Genomic DNA, 26,176 nt, shown 5'->3' with positions numbered 1-26,176 from the left:
AGGGAGAAGGTTGGCCGGCAGGCAGAAGGGAGGCAGGAGGGTCGCCTGCCCTCTCTCCAGAAGTCTCAGCTGACATGCATCCTGTGGCCGAGGGAGGGTGAGTCAGAGCCAGCTCCAAAATCTCCCACTCTCAAGCGACAGGCCTTGCTTCGGTTCCCCCCGGGGTGCAGACAAGCCATGGGGCCAAACCTGGTTTCCACGGGGCAAGGATGCAGAACTCATTCTAGGGGGACGCTGCAGCTGCAGCACATCTCCCCACCCACAAGCCAAGAAAAGAACTGCATCGTGGGAGTGAGGGAAGGCGGCCCAGGATGGAGAAGGCCCTTCCCTGTGCTCCTGGGCCCACAGTGGCCTCCAGGATGGGGGTACGCGGCGGTCACTGCGGGAGACCTGGCCCCAAGGCCCACAGCCAGGCTGGGCACAAGGCCGGCCGCCTGAGGTCACTACACTCCCCAGTTGCCCCTAATTGTCCTACTGGTGGTCGCTGTCTCCTCCCCCGGGTCCCTGGAGTGGGGAGAGAGAGAAAGGAAGGGAAAACAGGAGGTGGCCCACCTCTGTGGCCTTCCTCCCACTGGGGCAGCCTCTGGAAGCCCCAGAGAGGAAGGGGTCAAGGGTGGATCCCCCAGTCTCGAGGCCTGTCAGCATCCCCAGTCCCTGTCACTGTCCAGGTGTCACTGTTGAAATCTGTCTCCATGTCCCCACACACCACAGCCCACCCGCAGACGCTGCTCTGGGCTCAGGCCCCACTGCCCTGGGAGGGTCCCCACTGGCTCCCCGCTCTGCCCAGCCTGGAGACAGCTGCGCGACCATCCTCCAAAGCACCAGGCTTCCCAGGGGCGCTTGGAGGGCAGTGTGTGTGTTGGTCTGACCGGGCACTAGGCAGGGAGGGCGCCAGTGCAGAGTGGGCACTCCGTTTGGGCCCCCCAGCCCCCCAAAACAAGACGGCCCGCTGGTGAGGGCACGCGGCTGCAGGACGGTGTGGAGAACACTGCTCCTGGAGGGTGCTGACCCCGAGCGCCCCAGACCCTGAGCCCGCTTCCCGGCTTTGCCTTTCCTCTGCAGATGGGCTCTGATGCCAGGTGAAGGCCTGGGATTTGGAAGCGCCTGGTGCCTCAGTCGTTACGCCTCTGCCTTCAGTTCAGGTCGTGATCGCAGGGTCATGGAATCGAGTCCTGCGTCGGGCTCCCTGTTCCGCATGGAGTCTGTCTCTCCCTCTGTCCCTCCCCGAGTTTGTGCGTTCTCTCTTTATCTTAAATAAAGAAATGATATCTTTAACTAAAAGTCCTACACTTAACACCCGGCACAAGCAGCAGGGGCCTTTGGCCTGTTCCTCTGCATCTTGGTTCCTGCCCCTCCTGCAGTGGGAGGAGGACGGGAACACCAGAGCCACGCGGACAAGACCGCAGCACAGCTCGGACCAGCAGCGCTGTGAGAACCGTGGGGCGAAGGTGCACCTGGGCCCCCTTCAGCCCACTCCCTACGGACCTTCCAGCAAGGGTTTCGCGGGTTCATTCCTCCTTCCAACACTCCCCACGGAGCCAGCCTCTGTCAGGTCCTAGGCACCGTGACAGAGAGACGAACGTCCCTGGGCTCCCAAGCTGTGGCAAGGCTAGTGCGGAGACGGACCCTGAGCGAGATCGACAGGAGTGTGCAGCGGGGCCAGCACGCTGGACGCACCTGCACGCACCGCTTGCACCCTCACACACGCACCCGCACACACCTGCTAGCACGTGCACACACGTGCATGCACCCGCTTGCACCACTCACACACACCCGCGCACACCCTCACGCACCTGCTCGCACCTGCGCACACCCGCTCACAAACGGAAGCGGCTTGTGGAGCCCCTCGAGGCCGTCGGAGAAGCTCGAGTCCGCGGTGGATGGAGCTTGCAGCGCCCGCCGATCGCCACCCTGGAAGTCCCAGGAGCCCAGCCGCCGGCGCACCACAGCCAGGTGTTAGGGTACCTGGTCCCACCTGCCGCGCCCCTGGGCCACGCCCCTCCTGCCCCGACGCTCGGGTCCGCCCGCCCCCGTGTGGCCACGAGGAGGTACTGCAAGCCCGTTGTTTCAGGCGGAACAGGTCAGGGTGCACGCAGTCATGAAGCAGAGGTCAGTACGTGCAGGTCAGGGGGCACAGGTCAGGGCGCCGACGTCAGTCCGAGCAGGTCAGGGCGCAGGTCATGACGACGACGTCAGTACGTGCAGGTCAAGGGGCGTAGGTCATGACGCCAACATCAGTACGTGCAGGTCAAGGCGTATGTCAGGTGCAGGTCAGGGCGTACGTCATGAGGACGACGTCAGTACAGGCAGGTGACGGAGCAGGTCATGACGACAACGTCAGTACATGCAGGTCAGGGGGCGTAGATCATGACGCCAACACAGTACGTGCAGATCGGGGTGTACGTCAGGAGGATGACGTCAGGACAAGCAGGTTAGGAGGCATAAGTCATGATGACAACGTCAGTGCGCGCAGGTCAGGGGCGCGGGTCATGAAGCCGACGTCAGTACGTGCAGATCAGGGCGTACGTCATGAGGACGACGTCAGGACATGTAGGTCTGGGGGCATAGGTCATGCAGCCGACGGCAGCACGGGCCGGTCAGGGGACGCAGGTCAGGGTGGCGACGGCAGTACGCGCAGGTCAAGGGCACAGGTGGGGCGCGGAGGCCAGGGCGCTCCGGTGTCCTGTCGCAGAGCACAGGAGAGCAGGTTAGGGCGCTCAGGGAGCTGAGGTCAGCGCCCCGCGTCCAAGCCTGTCCCATATCCCCACCCGCCACACCCCACCCGCAGACGCTGCTCTGGGCTCAGGTCCCGCTGCCCTGGGAGGGTCCCCACTGGCTCCCCGCTCTGCTCAGCCTGGAGGCAGCTGCACGGCCGTCCCCCAAAGCACCAGGTTTCCCACGGTGCCTGGAGGGCAGGGTGTGTGTTGGTCTGACCAGGCGCCTGGGCGCTGTGGTGGGGGGCGCTGGTGCAGAGTGGGCACTCCGTTTGCGCCCCCCACCGCCCCCAACACAAGACGGCCCGCTGGTGAGGGCGCGCGGCTGCAGGACGGGGCGGAGAGCACTGCTCCTGGAGGGTCCCGACCCCGAGCGCCCCAGACCCCGCGCCCGCTTCCCGGCTCCGCGTCTCCTCCGCAGACGAGCTCCGATGCGCGGTGAAGGCCCGGGCTGAACCCGACGTCCGTGCGGCGCCAGCCGGAGTGCACGACGGGTCAGCCACAGAGACCGCACCCCGGAGTCAGTGCGGGAAAGCCAGGCTCGCTCCTGGACTGAGCCCCGCTGCTCTCCGTCTGGGGCAGCCGGGGCCTTGCCCGCGCTGGGGGAGGGGCAGCGGGAGCTCCCCGCCCTCCTGAGCCCTCTGGCTGCCCGAGGCGAAGCACACGCCCTTGGCAAATCCTCTCCCCGGCTCTGGCCGAGTCCTTAAATCAGGGGCAGGCCATCCCAGGAAGGGCTGGACAGGGTCAGGCTGCAGACTTCACCGGGCTAGTCCCTACACGGACCCGCGGATGCCTGGATGCTGGGGTCCGTGCTAGGTCAGCTCAGCAGCCCCGGCTGTGGAATGTGCTGGTGACACTAGTCAGAAAGGAGAGGGACGGTGGGAAGGGTAGGGGGGGGCACCCACAGCTGACCTGCGGAGCGCTTCACGGGTCCTCTACGCTGGCGGCGCCGTGGCTGTGGGACGGAGGCACATCTGGTAAGACAGGCCTGGGGGGTGTGATTCACCGGGGAAGCTCTTAGGATGCGAGGCTGCGGGGCGTGTGGCGACGTCCCTTCCAGGCTGAAGGACGACTCGAACGGTGTCTCTCCTGCCTTTCCTGCCACACTTGATAACCCAGTTATTGAGCGACAACGCCTTCGTCACCTGCTGGTTTGGAGGAGCCCAGAGCACGAATCTGTTGCAGGTCCAGGCCAGCACCCGTGACCCGATGCCCAGGCTCGACGACTTGGCCCCGTGAAGGCCGTGACTTACCAGGGTCTCACAGCCAGTCAGGGTAGACTTGGCCCTAGACCTCTGTCTCTGCAGCTTGTGGCCCCTGCAGACTCCCGAGCAGTCAGCACTTAGGGTCTCCAGGGCTGGGGCCCGGGCTGGGCTTTCTCACCCCTTTCCCCCCCTTTCCCCCATGCCACACCCCTACTCCAGCCAGCAGACCTGTCCCAAGCCACGCAGGGGCCCTGCCGCAGCCTGGCGCCCAGCCTTGGGCATCTGGCAGTGGTAGGACGTTCCTGCTTCCTGCTGTGGTTCCGTCCTGCCTGGCTCCAGGAGCTCCTTCCTTCCTGGAGGACGGGGCAGTCCATCCGCGGGGCTCTCCCAGTCCGAGCCCTCTCAGAGCCCCCCCTCTCAGAACCCCACACCCTGCGCCTGCTCTTGCCGTGGCCCTGCCCAGGAGGCCGCTCCGCCACCTGCCGGCACTGCTCCCAGGAGCCACCCCGCCCCCACCCCTTCCCGCCCCCACCCCTTCCCGCTCCCACTGTAGGCCGCCAGAGGGCACCGTCTAGACGGCAGCCCCAGGCTAGGTGCCGCTGGCCAGACGCAGGCACGCAGTGACCATCGGGCATGCGAGCACCTTTCCAGGCCTGGGAGCCGCGGGGAGGGTCTCTCAGTCTGCCCCGACAGCCATCACAACAGAGGCCACAGCCTGCGGCTTAAGCAACAGACACTCCTCGGAGTCCTGGGGCGAGAAGTCCGAGATCGGGGCCCTGGGGGGGTTGGGCCTTTCCTGGCCTGCAGACACCATGCACACAAAGAGAGATGCTGATGTCCCTCTTCCTCTTCTCACTAGGGCCGGGGGCTCTCCCTGTGCACGCACTTAACCCTGATGACCTGCGGAATGCCCTGCCTCCAAACACAGTGGCACGGGAGGTCGGGACCTGAACACATGGATTTGGGGGACACAGCTGAGTCCCAAGCAGAAGCTATGAGAACTCAGCAGGGTCACACGCCCTGACTGATGAGGGAACCTGGACCAGTGAGTGCCTCGAGGGCAGCGGGGTTAGCATCGGCTCCCCAGATTCTCCTGTCATAGGCCCTGCCCTGGGGAGACCCCACCCCGTGCCCCCTGGGCCCTCCCCTGCCTCCCCACCCCCAGTCTCCAACTCACCCTGGGTGGGCCTCAGTTTCCCCCTGTTTATCTCGGTTCCTCTTCTGTGAGGCACTGGCCTCTGGTCTTCCTCCGCCAGCCAGTTCTCCAGGCTTCACGGTTTCCGTGACGGGCGTCGGTGAGCAGCTCATTATTTAGGTTACTTAGTAGCTGTGCCTTTTTTCTTTAAGGTTTTATTTTTAAGTAATCTCCACACCCAACGTGGGGCTCAAACTCGACCTCGAGATCGAGTCACATGCTCTACCGACTGAGCCATCCTGGGGCTCCAGAAATGTGGGGTCTTTTTAGTGCGTTGCATTGAGTGGCCGGGTCATCAGCTGCTAAACACACCTCTAGCTGCTCCCGTCCAGAACCCAGACAGAACTCCCTCCCCGACCCTGTTCTCCCACTCTCCAGCTGGTGGCTCTGGGCTCCAGGACCGGTTTCTTGTCCCCCCACCAGCCGGCACCCCGCAGCCCTGCGCTGGCGTCCTCAAGTCACCAGCAACCCCACTGGGTGGTCCTGACAAGACGTGAGTGGCTTTTGTGTCATCATCATCGGCGCAGTAAGAGATAACATGATCATTGGCCCCGTGACCAGTTCTCAAGCACACGGGTCAGCGGCCTTGCGTGCGTGAACAGCGACGGGAGGTTCCAGGACCCAGGCTTCCCGCAGAAGCTGCTCCTGCCAAGCCTGAGGACCCCACCGCCAGCCGCCCAGAACCGCCAGCCTGGGCCTGTCTCTAGACATTCCGCACGCCTGGAATCCTACCCCGCGTGGCCTCCTGGCTTCTGTCCCTCCCTGCGCTGCAGGTTGGTCCTGGTGGCGATGGGCGTCAGCACTTCCTGCCTCGTGTGGCCTCACGGTTGTCCCCTGTCCGGCGGCCGGGCTGCAGACCCGCATCTGCGCCCATGAAGGGGGTGTGGCTCCCGAGCTCTGCCTGGAGAATCACGCGAGCACATGCGGACCTGCTCCCCTGGCCGTGCCCGGGTTCAGTTCTCTTGCACGGATACGTAAGGGTGGAACGTCTGCGTCTTACAGGAAGGGGTTCTCAAGGCTAAACCCCAATGGGGCCATTCCAGTATCACCCAGCCTCCCCCAGCCTTCACCCCACTGTTCCGCTTGGCTGTCCTCCACGATGCCCCCCTGTGCCCGTGGCTCCGTGGGTCCCTCCAGTCTCAGCCACAAGCCTTATGTGCTGGTGACCACGGCTGGCCAACGCAGACCTTGCCTCCCAACACCGTGCACCCTCCCCTGGGGGGCCCGCCTCCTTGTACATGAGGAGGCCCAGGTCTGCACCTCTGGGGGTGTCTTGTGGTACCCAGAACCCAAAGGGCCCCAAATAGGGCCCCTGCCCACCTGTGATCCCACAAACCTGCAGACTCCAGCATCTCCAGGGTCTTGCCGTGGCCAGCTGCACAGCCTCAAGGCTGGAGGGGGTGGTCACCCTTGACTTATTCTCTTCTTCCTGTTCTCAAGCACGAGTCCTAGGTCTTCCTCCACCGGCCAGACACTCTCCTCTTCTGAGATCAGGCCGTCAAATTCCTCCCCCCAGATTCTGCCAGGAGCCAGGGAGTCAGTCTCCCTGTTGGTCCTGCTCTCTCCAAACTGTTTGCACACCCTGCGCCCTACCAGTAGGTGGGGCTCCAGGTCCACCCCGTTCCTAGAATGCTTCCCATCTCCCCTGACCCAGCCACATTACAGGACCCCCTTCCAGATTCTCCTACCCTGGCCCTTCCGAATCACTTGGCACCCCCTCCCTGACTGTGTCCCTTGCCATCATTCTCCAGACCCTCTCAACAACACCCACCAAGATGTTGTCTCCTCCAGGAAGGCTGCCCTGACCAGTGAGAAAGCACCAGGGCCCCTCCTTTCCCGCCCAGCTGTGAGAATCTCATGGTGTCGCAGGCCTCCTTTGCGGAGCCGTCCCGTCTCCTCTCTGGCCTGTCAGTCCTGGAGGCACGTCAGGGCGTTGGGCTGAGCCGATCCCCGGAGAAGGCACACCTATGGTGAGTAAGCCTCCCGCCTGCCAGGTGGGAGCCGGTGGGCAGGCGGGGGAGGGGGCAGACATGGCTGTCGGGCCCTGGGAAAGCCCTGGTGGACAGGGCCCCCGGGAACGGGGAGCACAGGGATGGTGGCACTCAGGCTGAGCCGCCCTCCCTGCGTCAGTTCTGGGCAGCGTGACTGCCCCTGAGGCTGTGCCCCTGCTCAGGGAGAGGCCCCCAGAGACTGAGAACCCGGCTAGGCTGCAGGGATGCATGTCCTTGGTCCTGAGCTTCACCAGGGCCTGGCGCCCAGAATGTGGAGACGGGGCACCCAGAACGGGGTGTGGGCGTGTGACAATGGTGTCCTCACAGGATGCCCACGTGGGGCACAGAGAACGTGTGTCCACAGACTGCTCTCAGGGTCCCAGGAGCTCGCTTTGAATACCGCGGAACCGTGGCGTGAAGGAGGCCCCTGGCTCCCAGTAAAACCTTCCTGACTCAGGTGAAGAGAAGGGCCCCCTTTGGGCCTCTGTGGTTACTGTCCTCTCTCTCTGAGCCTTGCCCCACCACGTCCACCCCCAACAAGAAAGGGCCTGTGTGTGCACACGGGGTCTTGGCAGGTAACTGTATCCGGCCGCAAGCGAGGAGTCTGGCCAGCCTGCACTCCATGTGCGGGCCGCACGGCACAGGGGGTATTGTCCCTAGCTGGGGTGGGAAGTCCCCTCTTCACACGCGCTAGTTACCTGGATAGCTGAGCTAAGACAGGAGCAGCCGGGTCCGAGAGTGCCCGTGGCTCAGTGTGGGCCAGGGTCAGACCTGCCTTGCTTGCCACTGCCATGGGGGCACCTGGGCCACAGGACATGGAACCGCATCAGAGCACCCCCAGCCCGGTGGGTGTGCTGTTCCTGCCTTCGTCCCTCCGCATATCATGAATTCCTGTCCTACCTGGGTGCAGGTTGGGAGGCAGCCAGATGGTTGTAACATGATGGGGAGGGCCATCCAGGTGCAGAGGGAGGCAGCCAGGGGGCTGTGTTTAGAGCAGGGAGGAGGGGAGGTGGGGGGGTTCACCTGGCTGTGGTGTGGGGGTCTGGAGGCAGGAAGTGCTGCAGGTGCCTGGAGGCAGTGGGCTAGGGGTCTCCGTCTCCTGGTTTGGGGCAGTAGAAGACAGCCCTGGTCAGGCCTGAGCTGCCCAGGGGCAAGGACCCACACTGGTGGTGGCTCTGGGGTCCTTAGAACCCCTCCCTCATTTTGATGTGGGGGCTCAGGCTGAGCGAGGGCTCCAGACATGGCGCCACGGGCGTTTGCACCTGCAGGCATGCGGAGCCAGCACCCTCCACAGAGCAACCCACCGAGGGACAGCCATTGGTCTCCCACGATAGCAAATGTGTCTCATCTGAGAATGAGACAGCAACGGCCAACCTCCCCTTGACCTCTGCTCGAAACACTGGGAAGGGATGAATGCCCATGTGACCCCATGCACCTGCCTCATGGCCTTTTCCATGGGTTTCAGGGAGCCAGGTTCCTTCCACGCAGTAGTGGGGGACACCTAGCCCCACCAACCAAGCCCTTTATCCTCCGCTCCTCAAGGCTCTCGCAACAATTGGGTATTTTCCACACTGGTCCCTCCGCTCTTCCTGGGCCGGGTCAGAGCAGAAGCAGAGACCCAGCCGCCAGGAGGCACATGCAACAGGGGGTTTGCCTGCCGCCCAGCCTGTTCTTGGCGTCTCTTGCAGGGGACAGTGGCGACTTGGTGGTTCACAGTAACGGGCATCTGATGACCATCTTCCTTTCTCTTTGGGAGCAGAAAGACACCATCAAACCCACAGGTCACAGCACAGGCAGGTAAAGTCCTAAGACTTTGCTCTTTCTTTGTTCTAATGTACAAAACCACCCAGTGGGCAGGGATAAGCAAACTTGGGGACCACAGACCAGATGTGGAAGGACAGGACACCTTCATGTGGCCCAGGACCTAGCTTGGAACCACTAGACGGTGCCTCTGTAGTCAGGCCAGGGGCCAAGGAGCCTGGAGCAGGCCGGGGGGTGGGGGCAGGGTCCAAGGGATGCCCCATTCCTTTGAGAAGCTTGCAAAGGCAGTCCCTTGAAGGGGGGTAGTAGGACCAGTGTCCCAGCTAGGTCACTACTACTTAGAACATCCCGGGAAAGTCTCAGCCTGACAAAGAGACCCCCCCCTCCTCCCCCACCCCGTAGAGACACTGGGTATGTCCTAGATGGAACTGGGAGGCCAAGGGACAGCAGTACAGCAGAGCCTGGAGGAGGAAGTGGAGGACACCAGCCTGGGGTGGAGGAGAGGGGGCTGCAGGGTCTCCCTGGCAATCTGCATGCGTTCCCCAGAGCTGGAAGACAAGGCTGCCATCCTCCTACAATGGGTCCTGAGGTCAGAAAGGCATGTCTGGCCCCGCAGACCCAGCCCTGCCCTCTTGCAGGGAATCTTTTCTTCCTCAGTTTGCTTTGATGTGCAAAAGTTCTTAACATGGATGAAGTCCAATTTATCTGGTTTTTTTCTTGACTTGCTGGTGGTTTTGGTGTCCCATCCGAGAAACGATTGTCAAATCAGTTTTGTGAGGATTTCCCCCTGCGTGTTCTTCTACGTATTTCACAGTTTTAGCTCCTACATTTGGTCAGGTCTCTGACATGGTTATGTACGTGGTGTGAGGTAAGGGAGGTGAGGGGCAGCTCTGCGCGCAGACCTCCTCCAGGCTGCAGCTGGCCTCCAGTGGGCACCCAGGGGAGCAGAGGGTCCTGCCCCTTCTCCAGGCAGCTCCCAGGGACACCACCCCTCCTTGTGGGGTGGGTGTCAGACCTGCCGCGGCAGGCTGGCTTCCTCCCTCGTCTGGGTCTTACCCTCACTGACTCTGGACAAAGCCCTCACTCTGTCCAAGCCTTAGTTTCTCCTTTGTATCCAGGGAACTGGGCCCCGGCCAGTCGCATCTCTCCCACTGAAACTGCAGCGCTTAGAACACACAGCAGAGTCCCCAGCACCCTGGAACTGTCACATGACGTCCCGTCCAAGTGCCCGGCCCAACCTCATCCCTGCTGCCCAGCCCCCTCACCCAGCCCCCAGCCACAGGGGCCTTTCCCTCCTAGTCCTTCTGCCAGGATCTCCCCCAGCCTCCCCACAGCTGGGGCCTGATCCTCCTTCAGAGACCTCCCCGACCATGCTGTCTGAACCAGGCATGTTCCTTAGCTGCGTGACAAGGCCCCGAATGCCTTGTGGCTTTAAACAAGGCCCTTGTTATTTCATTTTCTGTACATGAGGAGCCCAGACTCAGTGAGGCCCCTGCTCAGAGTCTCCGGCCCTCATCTGAGGCTCCAGGCCTTCCTGCAAACTCTCTGGTGGTTGGCAGCGTTCAGCCTCCCCCCGCCCCCATCGACTGAAAGCCTGAGGTCCTCACTTTCTTGCTGGCTGTCATGGGGCAGCATCCTCAGGTCCTAGAGGCCACCCCATTGTTCCCTGCGTGCCGTGTGGCCCAGTCTACACCATGCCCTTGTGCTTCTTCAAGGCCAAAGTCGGTGCTGGATACATGAGCATGAGCTGACCAATGAAGGGACAGCCAGGAGGCCATCGCCGTGCATGTGTGTGCCGAGGTGGGAGCTCAAGGAGGCTTTGGGCTGAGGGTGCCAGGTGGGGGGTAGCCTTCTGCTCACCCCCTGCCCTCCAGCCTATCATCCAGCTTATCTCCTCCAGCAGTCTTGACTCTCTTCCCAGCACGAGGGCCACTTTCCCCTACAAGGACAGTCCTTCCTGTTCCTTAGCTGCGTGACTGCGGTTGGGACTTGGCAGCCACGGTCAAGGGGCCACACCTCCCCATCTCCAGGTATCCCCTTGCCACACATATGGACAGGTCCTGGTCTTAGTTTTCCTTCTCCCTAACCCCAAGGCTCCCCAAGGCCCATGGGGTCAGACCCAGGCCATGCGCATTGGTCGGCCTCCCCAAACTACATCCCTTGTTACCCCCTAGGTCCCCCCTACGTGGCCTGCCCTGCTCCCTCTCTGCCCCATCTGCGCGGAGCCCACGTAAGCCCCTGGTTCTCTCTGTCCTCCAGCAGTGCCCATCACCTCTTAGTGGCCACTGCCGTATGTCGGGTGCCTTCCCCACACAGCCCTTGTCCCCCACAAAGCCCTGTGCAAACCCGCTGGCATCTGCAGGGAAGAGCTGGGACTGAAGCCCATGCCCCGGGCAGGAAGCCAGCTTATTAAAGAGTCATCCCCAGCCATGTGCCGCACAGCAGGCTCACCTGGGGTTCCTGTTAAAACACACCCTCTCACTCCCAGGACCACTGCTGGGGAATCTGGGCTGGGGCCCCAGAGAACAGGTGTCTCAGATAAGCCCCCATGGGCCCGGCCCCCTGAGGTGGAGAGCAGCAGCTGCCTGGCAAGGGAGGGGCCAAGGCAGCAGCATCCCCAAGCCAGGCCCATGCTGGGTTACTGCGGGGATCCCAGAGCGCGCAGCCCCTCTGGAGGTCAGAGGCTGACAGAGACCTGAAACGCCCACATTCTGCTCAGGCCCTCTGGCCTTTGTCACCTGGGACCGAGGTCACTATAGCCAAGCTCTGTGGACCACTGCTGACCGGGACGTATCCTAGGCAGAAGCCCCTCCCCCCATCTCGAGACTGGTGAGACACGCCGTCGTTTTATTCCCCCAAGAAACAGGACGGCCGGGAGCCCACGGAATGCATGCCCTGAGCGGCCGCTGGACGCCGGACCAACCTATGGTTCCTAACGCTGGAGAAGCCCGCAGCCTCAGCAGTTCCAACTAGGGTCTCTGGGGAGAGGAGGGAGGAGAAACGGAGAAAAAGGAGTGAATGGATGCGAGTTGCTTCGGCAGTCCAGCGCCCCCCACTCCACGCCGTGTAGCCTGAGTGCGCGATGCCCTCCACCCGCCGCTGCTCGGATTGGGGGAGGGGGGACACCTACCAACGCCTAACCCCAAGGCGTCCACGGGCGGAGCAGGCTGACCTTGGAAGGCGCCTGCTCCCGCACCGGGGGCTGGAGTTTGGGCAGCGAGGCGCGCCCGACGGGGAGGCGCCCGGAGAGGCCGGGAGGGGCCAGTATTCGCTACGGGCCAGCCCGCCCATCCTCTCCTCTCCCCTCCCCCACCCGCCTGCAGCCCTGGCGCCCCGCCCCCACCCCCGGCCAGCCCCGGGTTAGGGAGCGTCCGCTCTTCTCCTCCCGTCGGTCGGGTCGCGACTCGGCCTCTTGTACCGGGTCAACTCATTGGGCGGCTTCGACGGACGCCCCGCCCAGGGCCCCGAACCGGCCAATAGCAAGGGGCTTCACAGGCCGCCGTGCTCCGGGGACCGTCACCGTGCTGCGACGCTTCAGGGGATCCTTAGGCCTCAGTGGTCTTTTCCCCCCGGCCCCTACCCCCAGCCCCAAGGAGACCTCCGGGACCCGTGCCCGAAGAGCTGCCCGCGCGGCATCCGGGGAGCCCTTGGAGATCTCGGCCTCCCTCTGCCCCTGCTGCCCGCCGGCGTGTCCTCGAGTGGACGCACGCATCACGAGGGGGAGTTTGCCGACGCTCCCTCCAATCGGGGACGCGGCTCCTTTAAGGGCGCAGGTGTCCGCAGCGCCGCCTGACTGGAAAGTCGCACCCGGACCAGGCTCCCAAGCCAGTCCCGGAGCGCGGGTCCGCGGCGACAGGGCGCGGGCGGCGGGCGGCGCGCGGGGGCGCAGGTGGCGGGGGTCGCGGGGGCGGTGCCGGCGGCTTGCGGGGCAGGCGCGCGACGGGCAGTCCTCGCAGGCCCCGCCCCGCCCCGCCCGCCGGGGTCCTCGGAGCGCTCGGGCTGCGCGCGGAGCGGGCTCGGGAGGGAAGTCCCGAGACAAAGGGAGCGCCGCCGCCGCCGCCGCCGCCGCCTCGTCCGCCTCGCTCGCCGGGCCGCGGCCGCCCGAGGTGAGCGCGGGGGGCGCGGGTGGGCGGCGGGAGGCGCGGGCGGGGGCCGGCCTCGGGGCTCAGGGGCCTCGGCCGCCGTCGGGCCCGGGCCGGGCGGGCGCCTCCTCACTCCCGACCCCCGGCCCGGCCTGCCCCGCGCACCCCGGCTCCGGGCAGGGTCCCCGCGCCCTGGGGTCAGGTCCGCCTGGGAGCCGCGGCCGTGCGGCTTACCCCCCCCACACCGCGTCCCGGGTCCCACTGGCCTCGGGCCCGCCCCCGCCGGGCCTGGCTGGGGTCGCGGCCGGCCGGCCCTTCGAGCCCCCGCCGCGCGCCCGTTCGGGAGCGGGGAGAACGGCCCCCTGGCGCGCGCGCGGCGGCGTCCCCGAGCTGCTGCTGGCAGCGGCCGCTGTTGACAGGGACGCGAGCCTGGGCCGCCCCGCCGCCGCGGTTCTCCTCCGCCCCAGGGAAATTCGTTTCCGGGGTCACGGTCTGCACACAGACCTGTGGCGCTTGCCAGCCGGGGAGAGCGTGCATGGCAGGAGGAGCTCCAAGTGGCGGAGTGCGGCCGCGCCGGCGGGCTTGGCGGGGGTCTGGAGAGCGGAGCCGTCCGAGTTTTCTCCTGCCTTTGAAGCGCGCCGCTCGCGCTTGGTGGGACCCGAACGGAGCGCTGCAGGGGGGCTTCCAGGAGGTCGCTCTGTGCGGGCTGAACGGAGGGCGGACTTGGTAGCTCCGAGAGCAGAAGGAGGGGCGGGCACGGTGGCTCCGGATCGCGGCCGTGGCTGGCTCGCTGGGTGTAGTGCGGGAATATCCTCAGTTCTTGGGTCTGCACAGCTGGCTTTCGACCTGTTGCCGTCTGGGGTCTGGAGCCCTGAATATTTCTTGCTGTTCAGGGAACTGCCTTTGGGTAGAGAACCGACTTCACAGAAAGTGGGGGTGCATCTCCACTTTCTTCTCTTCCCAGAGAAAGGGAGATGAATCCCCACTTTCTCTGCATTGTTTGTGGCCTGTTTTAGGGGCTTTCACCCATTTTACAGACTGAGAAGCATGAGGAAGGGGGAGAGAAGAGACTTGCGGGCACTTGGGCAGCCAGGAAGTGGCTCTGGGGTTCTTGCCCTCGGGGAGCAGGGCAGGATTGGAGGAGAGCATCTTCTAGTACATCCCAGTGTGGGAGCGGTGGAGGGAGGTGGAGGGCAGACCTCCCACTCTGCCTGTGGTTCAGAGACAGTCTTCATCTCGCCCCTGCTGTTCTGCAGTGTCTGGTTAACCCGTACCTGCATTACCTGCTCCCTAAGTGCAGGTCTGTTAGCTTGGGTTTTCGGTGGGATCCTGAATGAGCCCTCTGTGTTGTAGTTAAAATGTAACAAATGGGCTGCTTTGTTGCAGACAGCGGGAGGCCGGTGGGAGTGGAAGCATGTTTTAGAGACCAGGTCTCTACTTGAGACTGAGACCAGGCAGCTGTGCACCTGTGGCTCTTCGCCCTGATGGCAGAAACCTGCTTTGGCGCCCCATCTGGCCCATCGGCACCCCTGAGGAGGGGGCTGCAGGAGCTCTCACGGCACCACCCCTCATTACCTCCCACAAGGTGGGACAGCTCACACAGCTAGGATCTAGGATCTGTCTGGTCTTCAGGGCAGAGGATGTGGCCTGCAGCAGGGTTGTGACACAGGGTCAGCAAGCAGACGTACTCAGGATCGCTTGGGCGGGCCTGGGGTTTCAGGAACCTGTTTTGATTCCTGGCTGAGCTCAAATTCGCAGGGACCTTGCATCTCACTTAAAAGAAGTGCTTGTCAGTCTTCTTGTGTTTGGGCACCAAACCTCTGTGCCGGCTGATTTGGCAGAAGCGACCTGCCAACTTGTGCTGTCTGCTTGGGGGGCCCGGGGGAATGTTGCCAAGCGCCAGGGGCAAGAGTGTGACCCTGGGGTCGTTGTTGGGGCAAGAGTTTGAGAAACACGTGGAGGTGAAGGATTTTCAGTCTCAGGGTCATTATTGCCTGCATCTGACCAGAGGACATGCACCCTGGGCCCCGCTTCTGCCCGGATAGATACTCCAGACAGGGGTGCTGTGCTGTGAAGGAGATCTGGGCAGGTGTGTGCAAGAGTAGTCCCAGACACCCATGGCGTCATGTTCCTGGTGGTCTGGTCTGCACAGGGATGGGGACAAAGGGTGCAGACCAGAATGCTGGGATCTTGTGGTGCTGAATTGGAGGTCTTTTTTGGTCCTAGCATGGCGGTGTCTAGTTTGTACATAATTTTGAGGTCCAGTAAGGTTGGGCATTTGTTACAAGGTGTGTTCTGGGGTCAGATCTGTTCCATCATCCTTACGGCCATGCATCATGAGTGGAGACCTGTGATTTTTTCGTGTTATAATCTCAGTACACGTTTTTTGAAATGGGTTGGCGTCTAGCTGGTCTGGCACTTTGTCGTGACTCAACCCACTTCCTGAGACCTGGGCTCTTGCAGGACACCAGGGACTGCGGTGGCTCTCTGGGACGGCCATTCCCAGACCCCTCGTCCCACTTAACTTACTTCTTGGGAAAAGAATTGTCCAAGAGCCTCCTAAACCCTGAGCACTGGGCCCTACCCAGAGTTCCTGACTGAGGGCCCCAGGGACCTGGAGGATATACATTTCTGACTAGCACCCAGGACCCCACTTGGAGAGTCTAGGGCTGGTCTCTGTTGAGCTGTTGGCCTCACTTCTGCTGCACAACGGTGTGGGCCCTGGCCAGGGTGTGTGTCGCTCAGAGACTGGGAGTGGGGTAACTGCGGGGGAGCAGCGGGGGCCGGAGCGAAAAGTGTGATGTGGATCGGAGGGCTCGGGGGCAGTCAAAGGTCAGCCTGAGCTGGGCTGGGGGCTGCTGCACAGGAGTGGCTAACAGGAAGGGCGGGGGGGCCCTAGCTGGCTTCGAGTTGAGGTTCCCTGCTTAGCCGGAACCTTGCTTTCTGGGTTTCTCTTCTGGTTGTTCCTAGGTCTGTGATGAGCCTGGCTAGGGACAGGTAGTTGAGCCTGAGCCAGGAAGCATGGCTGGGAGGTTGTCCTTCTGAGTCTGGCTGAGAGCCCTCGTGGTGTGCAGAACCCTGTGTCGCACTCAGGCACGTGGGGTGTTGCACCTCTTCCCCCGCAAGAGCGGAAGGACCTGTTACCCGCCTTCTGTAGAAGCCCGAAGGGTCGGTGTTCTCTTCCAGGAGACACCTTCTTCCTCTTGTCAAGCTTTGTCTAAGGGAAGTGCTGGGTTCTGGGTATCTCCAGCGTTTCCGTGGACTTTGAGGACCACCAGAGGGACCTCGGGTCAGACTCTCTGAGGGCAGCTGGGGGCGCCGGCCTGTTGGGCCCCGCTGGGGAAGCAGTGGCCTAGACAGTCCGCTTGAGCTGCAGGTTGTGCGGGGCTGTGCACGGGGGACTCTGGGCTGGGGTGGGGGTGGTCTGGAGGCCCTCGAGGAACGGCAGGTCTTTGAGCCGCCCTCCCCCCCACTCCACTCCTGTGCCCACTCCCAGGACAGGTGGACACAGCAGGCGGGCTGTGGGCTGACCTGCCTGCAGGCCTGCCGGGGTGTCTTCTGGCCTTCCTGGGTGCTCCCTGCTGCCACACCAACCTTCTGCTGACTCTCCTGAAGTGAATGGCAGACAGGCCTTGACCCGCCAGGGGATGGGGGTGCTGTGGGATGCAAAAGTGGAGGGGACAGAGGACAGTGCTGGGGGCCGCAGTGAGAGGTAGGTCTCTTGGGTGCTGTGGGCTAGGTGTGGTCTAGGGACTTGTCTATGATGTGCTTGGACAGCTGTCCGCCCTGGGGCGCTTTTCTACTCCATTGCTTTTAAGAACAAGGATTATTCTCCTGGCCAGACCTGAATTTAAATTTAAGCTGGGGCCTGATGGCACCCCGCCTGCATCTCCACTGGCAAAGGAGAGCACCCTGCCACACCCACGGCCCCCTCCCCGTCGTCAGGCGGTGCTGTGGACAGCCTCACCTTGTCCTTGCGTTTCCTGCGGAGTATGACAGTGAGCTCGGGATCCCTGTTGCTCTAGCCCGCCACCCTGGGACACAGGAGAGCAGGGCGAGGGTACGGGCATCTGCCAGGAGTGTTGGCGGGCTCTCCCTGCACAGCACCTGACAGCCGTGTGGCCCCAGGCCTGCGCCTCGGCCTTCCTGCACCCCGGTCTCGCTGTGCCCACTGTGTGTGCCTTGAGGCCCTGGGGGCGGCGGGGAGCCTGAGGGCTGCCTCAATTAACTGCTTGCTCTGTCTGGTCTCTTCCAGGGACTTTGAACATGTCGGGGATCGCCCTCAGCAGACTCGCCCAGGAGCGGAAAGCCTGGAGGAAGGACCACCCGTTTGTAAGGAAAGCTTTATTTCTGCACGCAGCAGAGTGAACTCGATTCCCCTTGTGGAAACCGGGAAGTCCCCTTTCCGCTCGGGCCTGTCACACGCTGTGCAGAGCGCCCGCTGGGGTCACAGGACGGTTCTGCGAGCGGGCGAGCCGGGATTCGTGGCACTGATGTGCCTGTGTGCTTGTCTTCTCTCAGGGCTTTGTGGCCGTCCCGACAAAGAATCCCGACGGCACGATGAACCTCATGAACTGGGAGTGCGCCATTCCGGGGAAGAAAGGGGTAAGAGAGGCTGTTCTTACCGGAGCTGCTCTTACCTCCGGCCAGCCTGCCCCATGTTGGCCCCACAGGCCCTGGCCCCATCCCCCTGGGGGGGCAGGGATAGGGTGACCTGTGACGCCCCCAGCCCCGCCCCTTGGGCACTTGTAATTGAGAAAGGGGAGCCGGGCTGTGGAGAGGGGTGGATGCCACACCTCCACCAAGCCTGGGGGCCAGAACGTGCTTCATTTCTGGGGCAAGAGGAGCTTTGAGGGCCTTCACGCTTGTCCTTCAGCCCCGAGCTCATGATGCTGGTCCCGGTGGTCTTTAAGCTGGCCCCCGGGCCAGCTACTGCTGCTCAGATGCAGACGCTCCCCGTGGGCCACCTGGGAAAGCTTTGTGCAGCCTGAGCGTGCCAGGGCCGTTGGGAACCAGCATGCTGGAAGCATATGGGAGTGAGGATCTCCCACAACCCTGTGTCCAGCTTTTCTGGGATGACCCCAAAGGGAAGAGGAAGCCCCTGAGGTGTCCCCATTGTTCCCAAGGCCTTGTCGCCTGTTTTCTTTCCCCTGTGGTTCGTGGTGACCGTCCAGGAGCCTCCTCTTCCTCTGTGAAGCCGGTGGGGGTAGGACATGGCTTTGCATGGTGACGGGGTCTGGGTGTGGGTTCGGCGGCCAGCCTGCGCCTCTGCCTGTACTGTGACCATTCTCCGCCCCTTGTCTGAGGCTGCAGCGGGGGTGGCCGTCTTCCTCCCAGAGGAGGCTGCGGAGGGCTGTGGGGTCACAGAGCTGGAGGGAGGGGCCTTGATGCAGCTGCTTAGATGGGAGATCTGACCGCGACCCACTCCCCCCAGTCCTGGGGTCATAGGGGCTGCCAAGTCCCTGCTATCTTTCCAGAAGTCCAACCTCAGCCCCACTCCTCCCCAGGGAGGGCTCTTTCCAGGCCCCCTTGGGGGCCATGAAGACACTTACAGCTCTGTCATGGGGGCAGCTGGTCTTTGGGCCAGTTTAGGAGTCCACCTCCCTGTTGGGATGGTGCTGGGGGACGGGCTGCAAACACTGGCTTTTCTGAGCTCAGCCTGCCGCGCTCCTAACCGCTGCTTCGTTTCCCAACAGACTCCCTGGGAAGGAGGCTTGTTTAAGCTCCGGATGCTTTTCAAAGACGATTACCCATCCTCACCCCCAAAATGTGAGTAGAGCGAAGTCTGCCAGAGTCACTCTGCTCCGGCACGTTCCAGCAGAGATCTGCGGTCCTGTGTTCTCTGGGGGGCGACTCTGGGGACTCCTGTCCCTGAGCCTGGCTGTGGATCGGAGCTCATTCGAGCCCCCTGGGCTGGGAGGCACACACAGTGGGCTGGGTCACAGATTCTGGCTGTGATCACTGGGAGGCTCCCGGGCTCTTTGTGCCTCCTGGGGAGAAGGTGCTACCACCTCCAGCCCCGGCAGGGATGGGCATGTGAAAGACCACAGTCCAGGGCCTCCCCACCCAGACAGCTTTGTGTCCCTCACTCAGTGTCACTCTCCTTGCTGGTAACAGTTTTGTGTGTGCAGCCCGGGCAGACCGCGGTGCCTCACACAGAGCTATGCACTGTGACAGAACTGTGTCAGTGAGGGCCTGCAAGTCCCTCCTGCTTTGTGGCCAGAGGTTCCCCCAGCCCTGTCCGTGGTCGGTCAGTTAGGCAGTGAACACGTGTCTCCGTGTGTGCACAGCCCGTGGCAAGGCCAGGCCATGTGTAAACGTTTACCCTGCAGTTATTTATTCAGAAGATAGAAGTACGTTTTCCATTATGAGGGCATGTACCAGAAGAACTTGAGAAATCAATGATTAGCGGGGTAACCACTGGGATGGAGACTGTTCGGGGTGATTCTCTGCTGTTCGGATACTTTCATCACGTGCAGCTGTCCCTTCAAATGACTGCCTTCACTGAAAAATGAGATACATTTTAGTTGCTTTTCTCAATTCTGTTCAATATGGAAGTTTGAGCAAATGCAACAAGGAAGAGAAAAATGCCCGCAAAAGAGCATGAAAGGGAGACGGGCTGCAAGCCTTCTTCCCGGCGCTGGCTTGTGAAGGTTGTGGGATGAGAGGTTAACGTGCAAAAACCTGTTTTCCTGGAGTTGCTACAAGTGAAGCGTTCCAACCAGGTGCAACAGTAGCCTCAGACACGGGAGTGAATCCACCCAGAGTTCATACCTCCAGACTGGAGGGTCAGGATCACAACACAGAAGCCAAGGACAGGTTCCGACACAAGGACCTGGGTTCCCCGGATGGATGGGAAGCCCCAGTGCTGTGAGGGTGTCTGTTGTCTCAAAGCCTGTCTGTGGGGCACGTGTGATCCCAGGTACAGTCCAAGCACATTTGTGTGGCAGTGGCCACGGGGACCCTGGCAGGTAGAGGCGCAGAGGGTGGAGAGTGGCTTGGCCCTCAGAGTGCCGGGGGTGGTTGTGAGGCCCAGGCAGAGGCCCGTCAGGAGCGGGTACCCGGCCTTGACAGCGGGATGGGCAAGATGGGACCTCGATGCCCCAGCCGCGGGGACCCGGTGATGGGAGACGCAGGCCCGCGGAGCAGAGCCGCCACACACAGGGTGGCTCAGTTCTTGACAGAAGGAGCAAGAGGTGTGGGGAGAGGGTGCCCTAAGTAACAGACCATGGAGCATCACAGCAGAAGGAGGAGGGAATCAGCCTCCCAGAGAGATCTGGATGCCCCACGCAGAGGTGGAGCCTTAGGGCTCTGAGAGGAAGGGGGTGGGTAGGAGGTGGCACCTCCATTCCTTGGGTCCCTTAAACTTTGAGCAGTGACACAGGGCGCCCCCTGGGGGTGGAGCAGCCCGCAAGCGGATTGCAAGACGCCTAGAGCAGGCCTTCCCAGGGGACAGCGGCAGAGTGGGGTGTGGAGAAGGTTCCAGGTGATCCTGAGCACGTACCCTGAGTACCTGAAGGGCACGCACGCGGTCAGTGAGGAAAAGGCAGAGAGCCCGCCAGCCAGCAGGCCCTTCGCGAGAGAGGCTGTCGTCCCTGCCAACCTGCAGAGAGAAGGAAGGTGCCCAGCTCTGTCACCGGACATTTGCAAGCCACGTGTGGCCAGGGTGGAAAGGGCCGATTAGTCGGGGCCCGCCACCTGCTGTGTCTGCGCTATGTCTGCGCCGTGTCTGCTGGAGCCGGGCTTGGGCCTGCCCGGGCACCAGCTGCGCTAACCAGGTGATTTTCCAGAAGCACGTGTGCTTGCCGGAAGCCGGAGGCAGCCCCAGGGTCCATGGATGAGCCCATGGTGGGCAGTGGGGGCTGACTCACAGCCACCGGAGGGGAGGACCCGACGCGATGACATGCAGTTGGACCCGGAGTCCTCGTGGGAGTCAGCGGTGGGCCCTGTGACACCTCGGGGCGGGGACCTCTCCAGGCAGAGGGAGCCAGCGGGGACCAGAATTGGGGTCAGGACTTCAGGGGAAGCGGCTGCTCCCTCGACCGTGCGTTTTCCTCGGTAACACAGCAGACCCGCCCCTCAGATGAGACGCAGACCAGGGGTTGTGCTCACTGGAGGGACCAGAGGAAGAGCGAAAAGGCATCCACGGCACGGAAGAAGGTTCCTGCGAGGCCCACCAGATGGGGCTTGTGGCCAGAATGTGCGTGGCACTCGGCGAGTCGGGATGGCCCCACTGGCAAACGGACAAGACTTGATGGGTGTTTTGAAAAGAGCACTGTGTGTGGCACTCGCCCCCGGGGTCTCCAGGGCAGCACCGGCCCGAGTCGCAGGAGGCGGCTGCCGCTCCTTAGGGGTACGGCAGAGCTCCACGGGGCCTGGCTGGCTCTGCTGGGCTCACGGAAGCTGCACACGGGCACTGCCTCCTTTTCAGGACGGACACACAACGCCTGCTCACGGCTTTGTCTACGGCGGCCGGGTGCGAGCAGAGGTGGCTCCGGGGTGGGGTGTGGGGGGACACTTGCCACAGCGCCTGTGTCTGAGGAGTCCCCGCCGGGGTGCTGCTCGCGTGCTGGGGGCGAAGAGCAGCTCGGGGCGGCTCCAGCGGTCTGTCGTTTTGGGATCCTCCAGCTGCTCTGCCTCCTTCGTGCTTTTCTGGGTGAATGTAAGTACGGGGGGGAGGGGGAGGGCGCCCACATGAAGAGAAATGGCCTCAGACCTTAGCGGTGGGACTGTCCCAGGGTGGGTTCAAGGCAGTTCTTGTTCTTATACATTTTACAGTTTCCTATGTGGTTTTTTCGTTTTGTTTTGTTTTAGTTTTTGTGTTTTAAAAAATGTGGAGGGGTATAGTGTGAGGTCCTACAGGTCTCTCTTCAAAGCAGGGTGATTTGCTCTGAAAATGGCCACTTGTTTGGAAGGGTCTCAGTTCCTGCCCTCCACTGTGCCCCCAGGACTGTCTCATTGCTACAGCTGCCCTCCTTCCCACATCTGGGCTGGCTTTGGGAGGTGGGTGAGGGTGACTAGGGCCGGGGACCTAGGCAAACACATGGCTTCGCCCCTGAGTCTGGGAACTGTGCGCCCTGCCCACACTGCCACCTCACAGCCCCCATTCTGAACCGCAAGCCTGCTGGCCAGCAAGGCACCCAATGCAGGGGAGGGGACAGCAGCTGCCACAGAAACGTGTTTCCTTCCTCTCTCTGCCGCAGGTAAATTTGAGCCACCACTGTTTCACCCGAACGTGTACCCTTCGGGCACAGTGTGCCTGTCCATCCTCGAGGAGGACAAGGACTGGAGGCCAGCCATCACAATTAAGCAGGTACGAGGTGCAGGGGGCCAGCCTCAGCCTTTCTGTGGGGCCAGAGGACGGTGGTCTTGCTCTGAAGCCGGGGCCAGTGTTCTAGGAAAGCTTGGTTTTTTAACCACTGAGCTCTGTGTTTTCTTTATTTCTTAAACAGATCTTGTTAGGAATACAGGAACTTCTAAATGAACCAAATATCCAGGACCCAGCTCAAGCAGAGGCCTACACGATTTACTGGTAAGTACTGGTCCGGCCGCCCTTGCCGTGGCTTGGCTTGTTGGCTTGTACACGCTTCCCTAGAAGTCCGGCCCAGGCTGCCACTCCCATTGGCCTTCTTGCATGGCCCTGAGACTCGACCCATGACCAGGAGACCGAGTGAGGTGGGCACGGAAGCGTCTGAGGCCAGGAAGCAAGCAGGTAGGCCCTGTAGGCAGTGGGAGGTCCATGTGCAAAGGGCCTGTGGTGAGCAAGAACAGGTGACCAGGGCCAGTATCGCCACAGCACTGTTGGTTAAGGGTTGCGGGGGCGGTCAGGAGACGGAGGTTGGATGACATAGGCTCCCATTGGCTACTTTGTCCCTGATAAGCTGTGGCCAGGCAAACCAGGTGCCTCGGTGAACCCCAGTGCAGCTCAGAGGGCAAGGCCCCCGGGTGTGGGCACCAAAGGAGGCATGTTCAGTATTGTGGTTCCCCAGGGGCCCCACAGCTCCCGCCGTTTCCATCTTGCTGCTCCTCCCAGGCCTAGATGTGGGCCATAGGGGAGCGGTACTCCTGGCTTGATCTGGGTCACCTAGCTGCCATGCTGTCCCCACCAGATGTCAGGAGTTCACTCCTCGCCCCAGCCCTTCCCTGCGTGGTACTGTGTTGCGCACCGCCTGCGCTGAGGGAGGCAGTGACCAGGATAGATTCCCAGGCCTGGGCCAGTCAGCCGCAGAGAGAGCCCTGTGCTTGAGCAGAGGCCCCACGGTTGTGGGTCCTGGGTCCCCTGGCCATGTCCGCCAGCCTCTTAGGCTGGCCCAGGTTAGGGGCCTTATGCCAGGGAGGGGACTCTGGCCACCTGCTGCTCCACATTTGGAAAGCTGGGACCGATGGGGCTAACATAGGGGAGAGGCTGGGGCATGTTCCTCCTGGGGGACGTTTCTGGAATCAGCAGTGCCGAGGGTCAAAGCTGAGGTCAGGACCATTCTCCTGCTGCTCTGGACATTGCCAGGTGGCGTGTCCGGGGAGCACCTGAGAGAAGTGCCAGGTTGCAGGCGTTGCATTTGTCCCCCCAAAGTGGTTTCAGGTCCTAGGCCCAGCCCAGTGTTGGCCAGGAGCGAGCAGCAGGATGCGCCCAGCCAGGGCCGGGGCCTGTCCCAGTGGGGCTCAGCAGCAGGTCCCGTGTCCTGTTGGCGTGTGTGCACTCACAGTGACTCAGGAGATCCATCCTCTCCCTTGGTCCTGAGCCGGGTGCTGTGCGATGTCACCGTGCCATCTGTCCGCACTGACAACGGCGGTCTAAGCCTCGCATATGAGGCCACTCAGGACGCACCGCGTTCTCGTGACAGACCAAGTGGCCTGCAGAGCTGAGGAGGTCTCGGGCCTTCCGAGAACTTGCTGGCCTGGTGCGCGAGGGTTTTTTTGTTTTTTGTTTTCTTAAGATCACTTATTTATTTATTTATTTTACGATTACTTATTTGTCAGAGACCGAGCACAGGCAGGTGGAATGACAGTGACAGAGGGGGAGGCAGGCTCCCCGCCGAGCAGAGAGCCCGATGTGGGGCTCGATCCCAGGACCCTGGGATCATGACCTGAGCCAAAGGCAGAGGCTTTACCCCCTGAGCCACCCAGGCGCCCCCCGGTGTGCGCTTTGTCATGGGTGACGCTCATTGTGGCTGATGGTGGCCACAGGCACCGCAGTGTCCCCATAAGCAGCCGGCCTTCTTCGTGTCTCTTCCCAGCGCCGGGGCAGCAGGACTGGAGGCTAGCTGTGGTGCACCAGCAGACCCGGCGGGGTGTGTGGCCGCTCCCCCGGGGCTGCTGGGTATCTTTCCTGCTCCAGGAAGCGTCGCCACCAGTCCTGGCCTGCCCTTGTTGCCACGACTTCTCCCATCAGCGTCCCTTTTAAGAGTACGTTGGAACAGCTCCGCTGGCCACTGCGGGCCACAGGGGCTCCCCTGGTGGTGGACAGCCGGCCTGGCTGCCCCTGCCCTGGAGCTCTGGGGCTGAAACGGGCCACAGACAGGAGTCCTGTGGCCTTGATGCCGCAGCTCTCCGTGGCCCGGGCAGGTGGCTACCACTGTGGTGTGTTCGCTGGAGCCCGCTGCCCCTTGAGGGAATTCCCCTCGGGGGCCCCTGAGAGCCCCATCGTGCCCGGGGCCTGGGCCACAGTGACTTGGAGCAGCGTCCTGAGAGGCGTCCATGGAGAGAGCACAGCTTGGGGGGACCCCTAGCTTCCATGCGGGGAGCACTCCACACCCCCAGGCGAGTGTCCCCACGTGCACACACTGCACCTGGGCTCTGGGCAGGGTCCCAGGTCAGCCCCGGAGCTTCTGTTGGCCCTCAGGGCCCCACAGGGAAACAAGCAGGAGTCCCGTCCGTCTGTAGCCAAGATTCGTGCTCAGCAATCTGGACTTTCTCTCCAGAAGGAAAGCAGCTGCTTCCGGCTTAGAGCGCGGTACACGCCTGGCCGCCCCCAGGGCCTTTCCGATCAGAGGCCGCCCTCTGAGCCTGCTCTGCGTCCCGTGACGCCCCGGGCCCCGAGGGGGCCGCGCCTGCTGACCTGTCTCTCTCTTGACCTCCTCCTCAGCCAAAACAGAGTGGAGTACGAGAAGAGGGTTCGAGCACAAGCCAAGAAGTTCGCGCCTTCATAAGCAGCGACCACACAGCAGCGTAAGAAGGAAGGGATTGGTTTGGCAAGAACTTGTTTACAACATTTTTGCAAATCTGACGTTGCTCTGTACAATTACTAGTCACCTGGGAGGGGGGGCGGGCGCCATTTTCCATTTCCGCCGCTGGCACGCAGTCCTCGACGCGCTGAGCTGCCCGGTTTTTCATACAGGGTCTCTTCCTTCGGTCTTTTGTATTTTTGATTGTTATGTAAAACTTGCTTTTATTTTAATATTGATGTCAGTATTTCAACTGCTGTAAAATTATAAACTTTTATACTTCGATGAGCCCCGAGGAGCTAGTTTCCTTTGCTCGCGGATGCAGGCATGCCTCCCGCCGTGTAGAGCTACGCAGCCGCCCGCCGGCCCCTCCCGCCTTGCTCCCCGCAGATCCCGGTTGTGTTGCTTATGAGCCTCAGATCCAAAGGCCGCCGGCGTCTCGTTTCCGCATCACTTCCTTTGTGTTTATATGGCGTTTTGTCTGTGTTGCTGTTTAGAGTAAATAAACTGTTTATATAAAGGTTTTCGTTGCATTATCGTCATTAAGAGCGTGAGGAGGCGGCCTCACGGTGCCCGGCCCCCCACACGGCAGCAGGCGCGCGGAGCCCAGCTCGCTGCTGTGCCTGGCCTTGCCTGGACCTGCGTGGCGCCCGGCTTGGGCCTCTGAATAGTGCTGTGTGTGAGGACGACGTGCGTCCAGAGCCTGTCCCCACACCCCAGGTCTGGGGGCTGTGCAGAGAGCGGATGGGGTCAGGTCGGAAGTGGTGTCAAGAGCCTTCTAGAACTGGCGTGGGCAGGACCCAGCCCCAGGGAAGACAGGGCACCAGCAGCTCCCCCTCGTTCTGGCACGTGCTGGTGTCCACCTCGGGCCTGCAGTCTCCAGTGCCCACCTGGCCTCACTGGCTGCCCTGCGACCTCCCTGGGCCCGCTGCGCCAGCCCCCACCCCAAGTGCGGGGGCCAGGCTGAGGCCACCGTGCACAGGCGCCTCCCTGTTCCCGAGAGGCTCTGAGCCCAGTCCGACGCCTGCTGTGCTGTGCTCACACAGCACCCCAAAACCTGCGCCCAC

The 26,176-nt window shown here is 62.5% G+C and overlaps 1 protein-coding gene and 2 long non-coding RNA genes across 5 annotated transcripts; 2 read left to right on the top strand and 1 right to left on the bottom strand.

Moving 5' to 3' along the window:
* Positions 1-2,550: 2,550 nt before the first annotated feature.
* On the bottom strand, positions 2,551-4,434 carry LOC123389732. The gene is made up of 3 exons (XR_006604389.1): positions 3,968-4,434; positions 3,627-3,862; positions 2,551-2,683 (listed from the first exon to the last, which is right to left on the bottom strand). It is a non-coding gene; the product is annotated as an uncharacterized LOC123389732 (long non-coding RNA).
* On the top strand, positions 2,667-11,322 carry LOC123389731. 3 transcript variants are annotated; one of them, XR_006604388.1, is made up of 7 exons: positions 2,667-3,691; positions 4,779-4,964; positions 5,538-5,887; positions 6,906-7,084; positions 7,433-7,562; positions 8,794-8,902; positions 10,582-11,322. It is a non-coding gene; the product is annotated as an uncharacterized LOC123389731 (long non-coding RNA). The 3 variants fall into 3 exon arrangements; XR_006604387.1 differs by lacking the exon at positions 10,582-11,322 and adding an exon at positions 9,269-9,566; XR_006604386.1 differs by lacking the exon at positions 10,582-11,322 and having other exon boundaries at positions 8,794-9,566.
* Positions 11,323-12,819: 1,497 nt separating this feature from the next.
* UBE2I (ubiquitin conjugating enzyme E2 I) lies at positions 12,820-25,629 on the top strand. Its single transcript, XM_045072236.1, has 7 exons — positions 12,820-12,972; positions 17,204-17,280; positions 17,470-17,553; positions 18,645-18,717; positions 22,152-22,261; positions 22,401-22,480; positions 25,031-25,629. The coding sequence occupies exons 2-7, from the start codon at positions 17,215-17,217 to the stop codon at positions 25,092-25,094; spliced, it is 477 nt and encodes a 158-aa protein (XP_044928171.1). The 5' UTR covers positions 12,820-12,972; positions 17,204-17,214; the 3' UTR covers positions 25,095-25,629.
* Positions 25,630-26,176: the final 547 nt, after the last annotated feature.

Source organism: Mustela putorius, unplaced genomic scaffold (assembly GCF_011764305.1).
Source record: "Mustela putorius furo isolate JIRA1106 unplaced genomic scaffold, ASM1176430v1.1 tig00004007_pilon_pilon_pilon, whole genome shotgun sequence".
NCBI lineage: Eukaryota > Metazoa > Chordata > Mammalia > Carnivora > Mustelidae > Mustela > Mustela putorius.
Note: the sequence above shows the minus strand (reverse complement) of the source record. Positions and strands in the feature narration are given on the sequence as shown.

Bases quoted from the DNA above. Each gene is read 5' to 3' on its own strand.
- UBE2I (XM_045072236.1), top strand. From the start codon at position 17,215: ATGTCGGGGATCGCCCTCAGCAGACTCGCCCAGGAGCGGAAAGCCTGG. The intron at 18,718-22,151 runs GTGAGTAGAGCG...TCTCTGCCGCAG, and splicing joins CCCATCCTCACCCCCAAAAT to GTAAATTTGAGCCACCACTG. The intron at 22,481-25,030 runs GTAAGTACTGGT...CCTCCTCCTCAG, and splicing joins GAGGCCTACACGATTTACTG to CCAAAACAGAGTGGAGTACG.